Here is a 16,256-nt window from a genome sequence, read left to right on the forward strand (position 1 = left end):
CAATCGAAACAAAACCTGAGCATGATGAAGGAATACAGCAGAAAACGGTGACTGATGCAATCTTGGACTTTACCGCAGTGCAGAACTTCCCTTATCCAAGCCGACAGCAGGAACCTGAGAGGAGCTGATAGGATCCAAGGAGCGCCACAGGATGAAACTTATTAGATGCAGCTCCAAACCCATGAGAGAGAGCGGCCAACGCCAAACAGGCTTTCAGTCTGACCAGCCGGCCGCTGCGGTTCCTGCGGTGTCTGCGCCCTCTCCGTGTAGGTGGAATGAGGGTGCGGCACAGGTAGGACGGCACGTCCGTCAGAAATGAGCAGCAACTGGTGAACTGGTCAGAGTTGGTTGTTTGTCTCTATGTGTCCCTGTGATGGACTGGAGACCTGTCCAGGGTGTCCCCTGCCTCTTGCACAGTGACTGCAATGAATTTTCGGAGCACTCTGCAGAATCTAAACATGTTGTCTGTTGTTTGCAGGACTTTATTGGAGCGACGGGCGGACCTTTGGAGGATGCAATTACAGTCGTTAAAGATGAACGGTGGAAACGAATTCGCAGCACAATCTCTCCCTGCTTCACCAGTGGGAGACTGAAACAGGTAGATATCTCATGTCTGGTCATGAATCACTTGTAAGGACTCCACAGTCTTAACACTCAAGCTCATTTTACACTATTTACTGTACATGTTGCACCGCGCGTAAGTCACATTAGTCCAAAAATGTCTAATAAAGTGGAAAAAACATAAATAAGACACTTTGCCATATAAGTCGCATATATTATGTGTCACCGCTGACCACCCGCAAACGTGGGCTGGTGTTGTGCCAAAAATCAATTTGCTGCTGTAGTGAACCAGATGACCTCAAATCTACCAGATGGACAGAGACTGTTATTTTCATTGATCTGAATAAGTCTGGGCCATCTGATGTCTTTCTTTCTTGAATTAATCAAGCAGAAAAGACAATCCTCTATAATCATTACTGTTTTACAAATGTTTTAATAATCAATTGTGGTAGTTTCACTCAATGCTTATAGGTTGAAAAGAACTACTCATCTTTATTTTACATAAACAGTAAGTAATGATTTTTATTCCTCATTCCAAAAAGAAATCACCTGAATATGCCTTTCTTGATTTTCTGTCTGAAATGAGCAAGTCGTAAGTGTGTGAAAGTTGAGGCTTCGGTCAGCTAAATGTTTACTGAAGAAGAAATGTCATGTTTAAACTTTTTCAGAAGATTACCAAGAGTAGACTCCAAAAAGTCTGCTGCTTCTGCAATAATCTTTTCTGTATGTTAAACAAGTTTCATTCTCTGACCTCGACTGTTGATAAACACCTTACGTCAAAACCACTCCTCTTTCTGGTCCTTCCACGAATCAGAAAGCTCTAAATTGAACAGGAAGTCGACCCAAATAAAATGTGGCAACTCCCCAGTTCATGTTAGATTGAGAGTTCTGGAGAACGTGAGAGTTCCAAGATTGAGAGTGCAGTCGGTTCTGAAAGCTTCAGAGCAATGAAGAATCCAGAGGTTTTTTGGGGATTATAATTCTGTTTTGAGCTAACCGCGCACGACTCTCTGAAGGTTTGGTAGCTCTCGACGGAGACGCTGAAACGAGTCAGAAAGGAACTACTCCAAGGCTGATTCATCATCAACAGGTAGATGGTTCTATTTTGACCAAGTGTACCGTGAGAAGCTGAGATCGGACGGAGCGTGCAACTTCTGGTCAAACAGATTAAATTCCCTCACATATTTCCTCTGTAAGATAAATCTCAATTTAATCTTAAACTCTTCTCTCTCATAAATCAGTACAGATATTTTTAGAAATGTCTGAAGCAAAGTCCTCAAATCACCGCCGAGTGATTTGAAGTTCATTTTCTGTGAAACTGTCTGTTATTATTTTCATATTTTGCCAAATTAATGTAAATGTTTGATGTTAAACTTTGATTCTGAAAATAAATGATTCCATTCATTTGATGGGTCAAAGATAAACAACGTCTCTCGTTACATTTCTGTTAAATTCAATGCACGACATTACAGTCAGAAAAATGAAGAACTCGTGAAAAGTATGCATAAATATATACACATATATTTGTCATACAACAAGTGACACGTACCTCACGTGACTCACTACACTGCCAAACGGCGGCTGCAGGAGCGCAGAGGGAGAACTTTAACAAGAATTTAATAAGATTAACGCCTAAAAACAATTGTTTGTTTGCTCAACATTATAGTAATGGTGTGTCTCGGTTGAACTTTTCCTTAATAAATGCACTTTAATGGTCAAATCAGCTGCATTTCACCTGGGCGGCACGACAAAATGCAGCTGATTTGACGTTTGCTCCAGAAGTTCCGGAGTGAGACGAAGGTGGCTTGGTATGGCAAGCCAAGTGTCTCATTAATAGCCACTTTTACCTATTAATGAGACACTTGGCTTGCCATGTTAGTCGAGGGCCCTCTAGTGGCTGAAAATGGTAGTGTTCAATATTTTCCACGTACGAGTGAATGAAATCGTCAGATCTCAGACAAAAATTGGGTTATAAATATGGGGAAAAAACAGATATTAGTTGCTTTGGTGTATAAGTCGCAGGACTTGCAAATTTATGCAAAAAGGTGTGACTTATACAGCAAAAAATACAGTATTACCATTTTGTGTTTTGTTACTGCCCCTTTTACACAGATATTCCATCAGATTTAGATCAGAACTATAAGTTGGTGTGAGATTTAACCCTGGTACAGGAAGAACAGAATGTTGTTTTGATCCAGATATATTCTACCCACCCCTGTGTCTCCAAGTGCTTTAAATTGCAGAGAACAGACAACACGCTGCCTGCATCACAGTTTGTTTTCCTCTTTTCTTGAAGGTTTTTCCCTTCATTGCTCGCTTCGCAGACCGACTTGTGGCAAAACTCGGGGAAATGAATTTGAATGAGCCCGTAGAGGTTAAAAAGTATGTTATTGATGTATTACTGTAAATTAATGCAATGTTTTTTTCTTAAACAAATAGACATGGTGGCTATTACTTTTTTTTTTTTTTTTCAGATTTGTGGCACCGTTCAGTTTGGATGTGGTGACCAGTGCTTCCTTCAGTGTGGAAATCGACTCGATAAACAATCCTGATGATCCCGTTAACACTCACATGCAGAAGATAATGAAAATCAACTTTCGACTTTTTTTGTTACTGAGTATGCGCTGCTTGTTCTTGTTCAAGATGAGTTCATTAGTAAGAGCATGCGATTTAGTTTTAACAACTCTATTATGGTGTTGTTGTTTTTTTGTTTGTTTGTTTTTTTCTTTTAGTGGTGTTTCCCTTAGGTCGTTATCTGCTGAAGCTCTTCAAAATTGAAATGCTATCGAGACCCAGTGTGGACTTTTTCTACAACATCATCAAGAAATTTAAAGACCAACATCAAACAGATGAATCTGTAAGCATGGCTTTGTTCATATTTAACTTTCAGTTTCTGATTTAAAGTAATTCCAGCCATAAGCCCAGCTCACTTTTAGCAAAAGAAGACTTCCACATCCTGTAATCTGAAAAAAAAAAAAAAACATTCATTTTACAATCATTTACCAGCTAATGTTGTGCCGTCCTGGCTTATTCAAATATCATATGTGGATAAGAATTATAGGTAAAAGCTGATGGTTGTCTGTGCTCATCCAGACTCGAGGAGACTTCCTGCAGGTGATGATTCAAAGCGAGATCCCAGACGCGGACATAAAAAACGAAGAGGAGCAACCAACTAAAGGTATGCTGTCAGCACTAGGGGTTGAACGACTACATAATTTTTAAACTCGACATTAACATAATAAAACTCGAGTAGAACTCGAGTAGTTGATGACGTCATAGGAGCTCGAGATGAAAAAATAAATAAAAAATAAAACCGCAAAAAAACACAATTTATTATTTACAAAACAAAAAAAGACCAACAAAACATTGGGAGAGTATATTATGCTCCTACCATTTATCATACTGCAAATAAGTCACAGGAAAACCAAAACTATTACTTATTATTATTATTATTATTATTATTAAGCTGCAAAAGTGAAAGAAATAACGTGCAGCACGTAAAAAACGAAACTAAAAACAGTGAGGTGGACGACCACACCGCACCACTGGCAGCTGTGGTGCGCATTAGGTTTAATTTAAAGATTAATATGTTTATAGGTTTTTTAATAGGTTTAGAGATTAATATTTTTTGCTTTTTGTTTGTAAAACGAAGTCAGAAGAAGCTGGTTCTGGTTCGGTCATTGGACCCGGTGTTGCACCATATTCTGTGACCTGCAACAGTGCATGCAACACCACCCCCTACGGTCACAATATACGGTGGTCACAGAATATGGTATAACACTGGTTCGCAAAGAGCTCCAAACAGTCAGGAAGTTGCTTCATTTTCTGTTTCCTTACGGTAGTTGAACCAGAAGATTCATCTTTAGTGAAATATTTCCAGACTATTGATTTATTTCTACCTGTTTGCCAAGATTGGGCCTGTCCATCTGCTGGGAGGAATCCATTTGGTAGCTTCTACCAGTAGCCCGGTGCGGATCAAGTGACACAATGACGTCACTGCGAATACTCAACGGGAAATTTAAAAACTCGATAGATGTCCTAGGAATCGACCTGTCGATTACTCGAGTAGTCTGTTAAAGCCCTAGTCAGCACAGAAGGTATCAAGACATCCGAGGTAACGCATATCTCCTGTCTCTGATCTGTTGGCAAGTAAACTCTTTTCAGTTCATTTTCTTTTATTTCTTTTTTGTAAAATGTACAAGGTTTACTTCATTGTAAAACAATAAGCAAACTACAAATGGATTGTCAGAGACCCTCTTCTGGCCACCCTATTGCAAAGGTTCTGGTTCACCTGAGTGCAAAAGTGTAAAATATGTGCTGGGTACACAGTAGTTGAACAATTTCAGGTTATTTGCTCCGGCTGCAGTATCTCAGTGGTCAGTGCCACGATTAGGCTTGTCACAATAACCAATTTTGCTGGGCGATTAATTGTCTCAGAAATTATTTAGATAAACAATAAAATTGTTTGAAATTTGACAATAATTACTACTTATTGTCACATTTAAGAAAAAAATGTTGATTTTAGAGTGTAGTTCCTTTTTTCGACCACCGGATGTCAGTATAAGACTGTTTGAACCGAAGGATAGATAGTGAGGGAGCGAGTAGCGTGTCTCTGTAAGAAAAATGGGAGGGAGGCCCCTTGACATGACATGGGCTGTCTCTCCTTCCTTGTTTTCGCTTCTCAAAATGCCAGACGCTCAATGTGGTTTGAGCTCTTTAGCATAGCATTTTTTACACAAAGCTTTTAATAAAAAAAAAAAAAAAAACAGTAAACAAGTTCTCAGCTTCTTTTTGTAGAGAAAACCAACTTTTTACACGAAGGCACAGGTTTCAACCATGAATTTTGGAGCTTCGACAAGACGGAGGTTTTTTCCCCAAGGTCGGCCTGTTAGCTTAACTCGTAGTTTAGCTTCTCAGATTAGCTGCTTTTAACGATCCAAAAACACGATTTTGAATGGTTAAAACAGATTTTAAAGAGAAAGGGAGGGGTCAGTGAAGAGCACCGGAGTTGAGCCTTTTGTCATCCAGTGTCTTCAGTAGAAAGAGAGAGACACACGAAGAAACAATAAAGCTGATAAATGAAAATGAGGTTGATAATTTTCATTTATCATGCGATTAATTGATTTATTGTTTATCGCGACAGGCCTAGCCACGGTCTCTTAATCCTGTGGCCGCATGTTCGAGCCCATGTTGCACCAGGAAGGGCATTTGACACAAAACAATTGCCAAAATCTTTGGAGATTTTGCTCGCTGTGGCAACGCCTGCCGAAGGGGCGCAGCCGAAAGAACAACAGCAACATTATGTGCTCCAATATTGATGGTAATGTTCAGAACAGAGAGAACAGTTTTGAGTATGTTTGCAACATGGAGCTCCAGAGATAACAGGTTAAGGCAACGTTTTAAAAGGTATCGTATTTTTTGGACAATAAGGTGCACCGGATTATAAGGCGCATTAAACAAAACAAGTTCATTCAGACAGATTTTGAGCGCCGTGTACCACATAAAATCAGTTCGAAGTCAGCAAGCACAACCAGAATTAATACATAAGGCGCACCAGATTATAAGGCTCACTGACGATTTTTGAGAAAATTAAAGGATTTTAAGTGCACCTTATAGTCTGAAAAATACGGTAAATAGATGCAAATATAAGGATGTCACTGAAACTGTATCCTTGCTGCAAAGACAATGTATGAACTGTGTTTAAAACAAATTGTCTTTCTAAAATATATTTTAATACCAGCATCACAAAGTTAAACAAAAGACTGGAAAACATCTCGATGTTTACTGAACCCTGAATTTTATTTAATTTTTATTGTGCCACTGCGCTTGTAGTTTTATCTCTACAAACATCATTTTCACATCAAGATGTAGGAAAAAAAAAATGTATTTCACGCAGTTTTAGTCTCTTGAGCAGACCGACTGTTTGCACCAGAAACATCCAGCTGCCTCTCTGCTTTTTAACATCCCATACAGTCACCGTTTTCCCACCAGGAGCACAAATGGCACAACAATGTGTGAAGAAATGTTTATTCACTGTTGTAAAAGTGTTTCAGTAAGAATTAGTTTATCTGAAATAAGCAATCAGCTGGGACAAAGTTGAAGTAAAATTTCATGCCTGAGACAAAACTCAGTCCTACAGAGAATAAATGAAACCTCCTAAACTGAAGGAACTGATACAGTCCAGTGAAGATGTTCACTGGTTTTTCTGCTTTACTCTAACACAAGATTAGAAATTACAATTAGGTATACATTTATATATATATATTACATATAACAAGACATTTTGGCCAGTATTTAATTATTATTAACACTTAAAAAATAGCTGAGTAAAGTAGTCCCTCGTTTGTCACGGGGCTTTGGAACCATGCCCCCCCCACCCGCGATCAGTGAAAAACCGCGAAGTAGGGATACAGTAGTCTAAGTTCAATTTAATTCAATTCAAAAATAATTTATTAATCCCAAAGGAAAATTATTTGTTGTTGTAGCTCTTTATCCTCATTTCATTAAGAGATGTGTTAGATGCTGATGGCTGTAGACAGGAAGGATTTCTTGTAAAGGTCCATCCCACAGTGGATCCTAAGAAACTGGCTGCAGATGCCGTCCGATCCGTCCACCCGGACTCGGCTGGCCTCTCGGTTCCCCCGGGCCGTAGGACCGCCAGGATGCTGGGCAGAACTACTCCCAGAGTGATGGCCAATCCTCCCAGCAGTCTGCCGAGCTCCTCGTCACTCAACAGAGTCAGCAAAACGAAGTTGCAGGGGCAAACTGTTCCACAGCCTGGGGGGCCACTGACTGAAAGGCCCCGTCCCCTTTAGTTTTCAGCCACATACTGTAGGTGCCGAGGGATGATCCCATCCTTCCGCTGTCATGACCCATGTTTCCTGCTAGTTCCAGGATCTCAGTGGTCAGGCACTCGAGCATAGCCAGCAGGTAGATGAGAATGCGTCCACAGAACATCCTTTTCAACTCATTTGAGATTTGGGGCTGTAGTTGAGATATTATTTGAGCTTTTGAGATGTTAATCAGCAGCTGTTGGTTGTAGAAAACTGCCTTGTTGCCATGGTTACGCATCATAGCAAATGTGTGAAACTAAAAAAGTTTCAGTAAAAATCCTTCCAGCTGCACAGCATCCGATACCAGAGGAAACAATCATCCAAAAAATGTGATTTACATCCAGAAAACCAGGAATTAAAGTTTCCAAAAGCAAAATCTTGGAATGAAAGTAACAGAGCTGCTCCAACATGCAGCCACCTTGAGCGGCGCAAGTAAACTTTATTGTCATCTCATGTGGTACATGAGATGGAACGCAATTATGTGCAGAAGTAGTAGTAGTAAGTACTAGTTTATTTTAGTAATTACTGTAGTAGTAAGTAGTATTTTTTTATTTATTTTTTGTATTTATATACAGGTATATATTAAGGCATTTAAAACCCTTTCTACACTCTTGCAATGTCCCTAACAATTTTCCAAACTCTAAACGCTATAAAAGAGCACAGCGTGTTATGATCTCAGCTCTCTGCCTCTGGTTGCACTCTGCTGGCGCTCTTGGCCACGCCCACTTTTCCACTGCAGAGTGGAGATCTGACATGCTGCAGGAGGGAGCTTTTTCTGCAGCTGTGGGCTGCACACAGGTGCAGCAGGTGCTAAATAATTTAAAATAATTAATTTTAAATAAAAATTTCATGCCGATCTTGCAGCTCATCCATCAATCAGCTAATTGTGTGTCATGTCCAGTCTTATTTTGAAAAACCATGATAGAGTCCGCAAAAACGAACCGCGAAGTAGTGAGGGACTACTTTATTGTGTTTTTAAACTTTTTCATTGTTAGTTATTTCTCAAGCAGCTGTTTCCCAGTTTTTAATAATAGACCAAAGTAAAATGCACATTTGGTTAAATCAAACACTTTTAATTTCACCACCTCCTTGAATCATGTTGACTAAATCAACACTGCTTAACCAGTTATCTTTTCAGTGAGACCTTGACGTGAGTGTGATGCGTTTTTGTGATGCTTGTGTTGTAGGTTTGACTGAACATGAGATCCTTTCTCAGGCCTTGATGTTCATCTTTGCTGGCTACGAGACGACCAGTACAACTCTGTCTTTCATTTTCTACAATCTGGCCACGAACCCTGATGTGATGCAGACCTTACAGGAAGAGATCGATGCTAACCTGCATGAAGATGTACAATAACTGTTCTTAAATTATTATTTATGATTCAACACATTACTTAGAATCCTTTACTTTTTCTCTTCTTTGTCCTCCCACTTTTTAATCTCTCATCCAGACTCCCATTTCGTACACCGACCTGTATAATCTGCAGTACCTGGACCAGGTTATTTACGAGTCGATGCGTTTGATTTCCACCGCACCCCGGCTTGATAGGGTTTGCAAAAAGACCGTGCAGATAAATGGGATCACCATCCCCGAGGGAACATTAGTTGGGGTTCCGGTGCATTTGTTACACAAGGACCCGCGGTTTTGGAGCTCGCCTGAGCTTTTCAAACCAGAGAGGTAAATTGACATAGAACACGAGATCGATGCTGCATTTTCACAGTTTCTGTTTGAGGATGACTCATTTTATGTCCTTGTCGGAACGTCTCAGTTTGACACCTTAATCTGGTCTGTGCAGGTTCAGTAAGGAGAACGAGGCAGACCTGAACCCGTACGCCTACATGCCGTTTGGCCTCGGCCCTCGTAACTGCGTTGGGATGCGCTACGCGATGCTCGTCATGAAGATGGTCATCGTGCGCCTCCTGCAGAGTTACACCTTGGAAACCTGCAAAGACACTTCGGTAAGACGAAGTCACCCCGCTGAACTCGGCTCAACTGCCACGTCACTGATTAATTTCCGTTTTTTTCTCATCTTCAGATTCCACTGGAGTTTAACTGGATATTTCAACCCACCAAGCCCATAAAACGTTGGTTACGTACTGTAACCCCAGATTCTATGAATATAAGCGTAGCCCTTTAAGGCCTTCGCTTTAGTGGGTTTATCCCGTTATGCAGAGCATAAGCACTGAAAAAAATTAGTCCACGCCCACCTGCTGTGTGGGCCCTACCCGGTCCGTATAAATTACGTTAAGAGCGGGAAATCGGCTCCCAAAATAGCTTTTTTCTTCAGCCATTTAGGAGCCAGTGAGGCCCGACGCTTAAAGGGCTACGCTTATATTCATAGAATCTGGGGTTACAGTACGTAACCAACGTTCTATGTCATATAAGCTTCGCCCTTTAAGGCCTTCGCTTTAGTGGGTAAAGGGCGAAGCCGATGTGGTCCTCGCCTCACTGGGTCCATTCGAACACAGTAAGAAGCGGAAGCTTGCCCAAAAAACGTCTTGTCACTCAGCTCCCCATGTGCATAACTACGCATCGCGTAATTATGTGCCATGCACAGACGCATGTTGTGTAGCTATGCGTTCTGACAAAGCATGAATACCCCGGAAAACTTTCAACGGGAAGAAGAAGTTGAAAAGAGGGGGGCATGAACCAACTGGTTCATGGCTGAACAGTATAAACAGATTAATGTCCATAAATTGATTATAAATCAATTGAACTGATTGGTAACAATAATCATGAACTGATTAGTGACAATATAACCAAAATCACAGACACGACTTGTGACTGATAACAACATCTCACACTGTAATGCATGCAGACAGAAGTGAGCTTAAACAGAGTTCCATGAGAACAACAATATTCATTCTGTTAGAGCACTAAGGACAGAATGTGTCATGGAACGAGCCGTTACATCACGTAGGTAAAAGCGAATAAATGAGCAGGGTGTTGACCATGCAACCGCAGTGCAAATGTCCTGCATTGACAAACCATTATGCAGAGCAGTCGAAGATGCGATACCCCTGGTCGAGTGTGCTTAGAGGTTGACAGGAGGCTCTAAATCTGATGCTCTGTAGGCTTCAGAAAAGGCCTCACACAGCCAGTGTGATAAGCGCTGGATGGATAACGGCGACCTGTAGAAACATCTCTATAATGCACAAACCATTGTTGAGTTTGAAACGCATTGCAGCTGTGTGCGTTATGTAACACGTCAAACGCCCGCACCGGGCAGAGAAGATGAAAAGATGCTTCCTCTTCTGATCTGTGGGGGGGGAAAAAACCCCTCCAACGATATCACTCTTGATTTAAAAGAGCTCGTGATGTTTTAGGCATAAAAGCTGGGTTGGTCTTAAATCAGCTGAGCTGCCCGTCAGCCTAATTCTAAGGCATGACGAAGCAACAGAGAGGGCAGATAATTACTTACCCTCTTAGCGGGTGTTAAAACCAGCAACAGGGCTGTTAAAAGAGACAAGAATTTAAATGAAACCTGATCCAGAGGCTCAATTGAAGCTTTGATCAGGGCTCGCAGGACCAGCGTTAAACCCACTGTGGAAAACAAGTGGGCGTGAAAACAGGCCTACATCTCTGTACACCTTTTAGAAACCGCTTCATCAGCGGGTGATAAAAGCTGTTCTGACTCCAAACCCTTTGTGGCAGGAAGAGATGGCTGCAATCGTACGTTAAAGCGTACTGAAAGCCAACTCCCTATCCATCAGCTGTTGTAGAAAAACAACACGCCGCTTAAAAGGCATGAGGTGGTCTCTAAACCTTCTCTGTGCACCAGCGCTGAAAAGCCGTCCCCTTGATGTGTACAGAACTGTGGTAGATGCAGCACGTGAATCTTGAATTGTGCACACTATCTCCTGAGGGAGACCCATCCTCTAAGTGGAACCGCTCAGCGGTCAGACCCACCGGTGTTGACCTATTTCTGGGTAACTCTTGGTCGCTCCTCCTGCCTGAAGGAGAGCATCCTTCCTCCATGACAGTTCCACGGCGACCCAACAACAGACGTTGCAGGCCTGGGAACCATAGTGCGTTCACACGCCGGGAGCCACCAAGGAGGGCTGTCAATCCCTCCTCTTGAACTCGGTTCATGGACCGTAAAAAACAGAGGAGGTGGGGGGGAAAGAAACGCGTAAAAAGCGTTTTGGGCCACCGACTGTGAGCAAATGCGTCCCCCCCCAGCGATGGATCGTCTCGCGGGCTCAGGGAAAACCGTAGTTGACATTGAGCGTTCTTCTCGCATCGCAAACAGGTCCACAGCTGCTTTGCCAACTTCTGCTGCGTCTGAAAAACATCAGATCCGGATGGAGGATCCGGTCCACATAACGTGGGCCGCCCTTGGACGTCACATCAGCCCCTCTGTTCAGAACATCGGATATGTAAACTGCTCTAATAAAAGCAGGTTTGATGAACCCAACTCAGTAGCTTCCGCGCAATGTGTAACATCTGGGCTGAACGCACACCCCCCTGGCGGTTTATGTACGCAGCAGTCACCATGTTGTCTGTGTGAATCAACACGTGTTGATTCTGTAGCACGGGAGCAAAAAGTTGAATCACATTCAGCACTGTGCGACACTCCAAAACATTGATGTGGGCTGATGTGCGGTGGGGCCACAGCGCCCCTACTGCTTGAGATAGGCATGTTCCCCACCCCAACCTGACAGAGACGCGTCCGTGAAGACTGACACGTGACGTGGATCTGCTGACGGGGACTCCCTCTGACAGAGCCAGGGTGTTTCCCCAGTGTCGGAGGTCTGCTCCCATGGAGGGAGGGACAGTGATCATCCGTCTCTTTTGTTTTACTGGATCCACACGCAGACGCGTAAACCACCTCTGGAGGCGCCTCATGTGTAACAAACCCAGCGGGACCACTGTGTGAGCTGATGACGTCATTCCCAACAGCTTCATGACGGAGACAGCTGTTACCACTTTGCCAGGTCTTACGTGGCGTAATTGGTTTTTAGAGTGTCGATTCTTGTTTGTGATAAACGAGCCGTCATGGTAATTGAGTTTAATTCCACTCCCAGATAACAATTATCTGGGCCGGGAAAATCGAGCTTTTCTTCCAGTATGGCGAAAACCAGATTTAGCAGGTGTGATGCTAACACCTGAGCCTGTATCAATGCTTCCTGTCTGGAGTGAGACAGGGGCAGCAGGTCGTCCAGGTAAAAACAAAACCCTCATCCCTGCTTGTGCAGTGGATGCAGGGCTGTCTCCACACACTTGAGAACGTACGAGGCGCGAGGGAGTACCCAAAAAAGGCAACCTGTTGTACTGGTACTTCATCCCTTGAAAGGCGAAACGCAGAAATTTTCTGTGTTTTGGGATGATTGGTGTGTGAAAATAGGCATCTTTTAAAACGATGGAGACAAACCAGTCGTTTTCCTGGATGTTGTCCAACAGCTGTCTGTTCATCAACATGTGAAAAAATCTGTTCATGATCGCTTTGATGAAAGCTGACAGATCCAGAATCGGTCTCATCCCTCCGGTCCTTTCGGGGACCAGGAAGTAGCTTGAGTAAAACCCTGTGTTTTCCTCCTCGTTGGGAACTCTTGAGATTACACCTTTTATCAGAAGCTCTTGGATTTCTGCATTTAAGGCTGAGACTTGGTCTGGTGATGACAGGACCGTCTCTATAACTCCTCCGAACGGAGGGGGTCGGGTTGCAAACTGCAGCGTGTAACCCTTGCATAACACTCTGTCCCTCCATCTGTCCGGTGAGCATGTTTTTAACCACTCTGCGTGACGTTCGTGGAGTGGACGTGCGTTTAAATGATGTGCCGTGTTTTGAACGGATGTCATCCAAACCTCCGCCTCGACCGCCGTCATGCGTCGCGGAAATGTTTTCCGCGTGACCCAAGGCGAGGCTTTCTCGAAAGGGCTGTTCTGCGCGCGCCCGCGCGCTGTGACTGGATCGCGGACCAACCTTCATGTCCGGGCGGGGCGGTGTGTGCTGAGGCGAGGCGTGTGTCAGCTGATGAAGTGAAGGTTGTGAGCCTCGCGGGAGCGCACGTTTCCTCTGGAGGGACGCGCGCCGCTCTCGCTGAGGGCGGGGCCCGTCATTGGATTCATTCAGCTGTCTCACGCTTATGCCGCCGTGAGCTGCTGATCGCTGGGACGCGGTGGATGACGGCCACTCGCGTTCATACAGGAGAGGCGTGTGTTGTTTTCGCTGAGAGCAGGGACCTCCACCGGACCCGGCCTGCGGTCCCACATTTATCCCGATGTGGGCCGGTGAGCGCCGGGCAGCTGTGCGTGCATCATCGACACAGTGCCGTTGGATGGAGGCTGCTTGTCTCGCTCGGGAGCGCGTAAACACCGTTGGGAGGTGATCGTGCGGGCCTGATTGACAACAAGTTATTTCGCTTACCGTGGTGTCACGTGAGCGTCTGGGCATGTGAGGGAGCGGCGGTGGATTTAAAAAACCTTTATTTAAGGACACCGGCTCTTTATGAGTGGAGGGTGTGTAGCGGCTGTGAGCTCATCCGAGCTTACAGACTGGCTAAAAACAGGCGTTTTGATCTTTGAAAAATCATTTATTCAATTCCTGTGTCATTTATACACACATCCTCCGCAGACCGTCATTTCTTAAAACTTCTCCCCCGTGAGCTCTGCGGTTTGTTTGCTCCGAGCGCCGTCTGCAGGCGATCTCTGGGGAAAACGCTGAAGTGCAGGCTGCCGGACTGAGGAGGGGTGGTCTCTGGCGGGCGGGGCGGGTGGTGGAGCTGGGCGAGACGAAGCTGCTGCTGCCGTGGAGCGTCGATGTCTCTGCCTCTGCTTTTGACGATCTCTCCAGCGGGCTGGAGGACGGAATGAGCCGCGCGGCTAGATGAGATGGCGTACAGCTTCCGACGTCTCCTCCGACTGCTTCGAATTCGTCAGCATGGACGTCAAGCTGCTTCCGAACAGCGCGTCCGATGAGATGGGGCCCTCCATCCGGTCTTTGTGCAGCTTTTCCGGCAGCAATGGAGAGTGACGGAGCCAGATGGAACGTTGGATTACCGTCATCCATGCTACAATCCTCGACAGGCAACCCGAGGGAGCGGCGCACATGTTGAGGATGGCGTCTGCCGATCTACACAGGGAGCTCTTAGTCTCCTCCGGCAGGTCTGAGGTCTCAGCCTTTTCGACATGCTAAATGCTAGCAGCGCATGTTGTTGCTAACTGCGGTTGCCTGAAAACACGTCGGTGGGCTCGATTGGAGAGCTTTGGTCGCCGTCTGGTTCCTCCGGAGGGACGGGACGCTGCTCCGACCTGGACAGCTTCGCTCCGGAAGCTTCCGCGAGGCTTGGCTCCAGGGGAGGGAACCGAGGAATAGCGTCAGTTGCCTTACAGAAGGAGTTCTTTGTCTCCAAGGCAGGTCTGCGGCCTTCAGTCCCTTGGACATGCTATATGCTAGCAGCGCACGTTGTTGCTAACTGCGGCTGCCTGGAAAAACACGTCAGTGAAAAATAACCTTTCCGCCGATCATCCGAACTGGCGGGAAAAGGCGAGGGACGTAGAAAAAGGGGGTCCCTTCATGTCAGCCTCCTCCCGGGTTCCGCCGGGCAACCCCTGAGGGCGCTGTCGGCCGGGAGCGGTGTGATCGCCGATGCGAAAACGAGGTGGGATGGGGTGAGCATTCACTCAGCCCCCCTCCACCTACACTACGCTCCCCGGGAGGGAATGAGCAGCGGGGGCTGCAGCTGAGCACACCTTGCCCCGGAGGAACCATCCGGTTCGCCCCGAGGGTCGGCGATAAGAGGAAAAAACACAAGATGGCGTTGTCCAGCGTGTAGTGACCTGTCACTGGGAAATGTTCCACGACGCTTACCTTGGAATAAGACTGCTGTCATCTTCTCCTCGGGGAGGAGAACTCACCGGACGACCGGAGGTCGACTGCCGGGCCAAGCATCTTTCGCAAAGGTTGGTCATTTACACAATTTATCTTCTTTGTTCTTCTGACAGTGCTATATTAGCTCGCTGAAGAAAAAATGGGAGCCGATTTCCCGCTCTTAACGTAATTTATACGGACCGGGTAGGGCCCACACAGCAGGTGGGCGTGGACTAATTTTTTTCAGTGCTTATGCTCTGCATAACGGGATAAACCCACTAAAGCGAAGGCCTTAAAGGGCGAAGCTTATATGACATAGAACTGAAGTTTGTTCCAAGAAAATCATAACAAGATTACTATCTTCAAATATCATCTACCTAGTTTCTATCAAATATTCTTTGTTAACGAGTTAACATTTCTTTATTGGGGACTGCCTAGTAAAGGCAGCACCTTTATTATTATGCACCTAGAAACAGGTTTCTTAACTTTATATCTTAGTCTTCTGTCAACTTTAATGCGGTCTGAATCACAATGAGTACCCCCAGAAATGTTGTATCAAAACAACCTCAGATGTATTCTGATTGTTTGGAGCCATTTTGAGTCAAGATGGCTGCCACAGCTACCTCAGCAAACACAACATTGACAATAACTCAGTCATTCTTTGAGAATTTGAGCTGAAATTTACTCTGGTCATTGCTGAGAGCGAGTTGTTATATGTTCCTGATGCAAATTAGATATCCAAGATGGCTGCTGTAGCTAAAAGGGAAAAAAAAAAATGATAACTCATCTGTTTTTAGAGCTATTCAGCTGAAATTTGCTGTGTTGGTTCCTGAGAGCAATGCCCATTAAATAATGAATTCAAATGTAAAAATTCAAGATGGCCACCAAAGCTACATTTAAACGGCTTTAACTCTGCTATTTTTACACACGTAGTGCTGAAATTTGGTGAGGTTATAGCTGAGAATGTTCCCAATCACATACTGAATCCAGATCAAAATCCAAGATGGCCGCCTTAGCGATAGAAAAAATGACTGACTTATTAAGTTTT

The 16,256-nt window shown here is 44.5% G+C and overlaps 1 protein-coding gene across 1 annotated transcript; it reads left to right on the top strand.

Annotated features, from left to right (window-relative positions):
• The first annotated feature begins 181 nt into the window (after positions 1-181).
• LOC119430470 (cytochrome P450 3A40-like) lies at positions 182-15,643 on the top strand. The gene is made up of 11 exons (XM_037697884.1): positions 182-292; positions 479-598; positions 2,858-2,943; positions 3,036-3,178; positions 3,294-3,418; positions 3,655-3,739; positions 8,582-8,742; positions 8,846-9,072; positions 9,191-9,353; positions 9,431-9,476; positions 15,528-15,643. The coding sequence occupies exons 1-11, from the start codon at positions 182-184 to the stop codon at positions 15,554-15,556; spliced, it is 1,296 nt and encodes a 431-aa protein (XP_037553812.1). The 3' UTR covers positions 15,557-15,643.
• Positions 15,644-16,256: the final 613 nt, after the last annotated feature.

Source organism: Nematolebias whitei, chromosome 1 (assembly GCF_014905685.2).
Source record: "Nematolebias whitei isolate Nwh7 chromosome 1, NemWhi1, whole genome shotgun sequence".
Lineage (NCBI taxonomy): Eukaryota > Metazoa > Chordata > Actinopteri > Cyprinodontiformes > Rivulidae > Nematolebias > Nematolebias whitei.

Coding starts and splice junctions, on each gene's coding strand:
- LOC119430470 (XM_037697884.1), top strand. CDS start 182: ATGAGAGAGAGCGGCCAACGCCAAACAGGCTTTCAGTCTGACCAGCCG. Junction 3,740..8,581: donor AGAGGAGCAACCAACTAAAG/GTATGCTGTCAG, acceptor CTTGTGTTGTAG/GTTTGACTGAACATGAGATC. Junction 8,743..8,845: donor ATGCTAACCTGCATGAAGAT/GTACAATAACTG, acceptor TCTCTCATCCAG/ACTCCCATTTCGTACACCGA.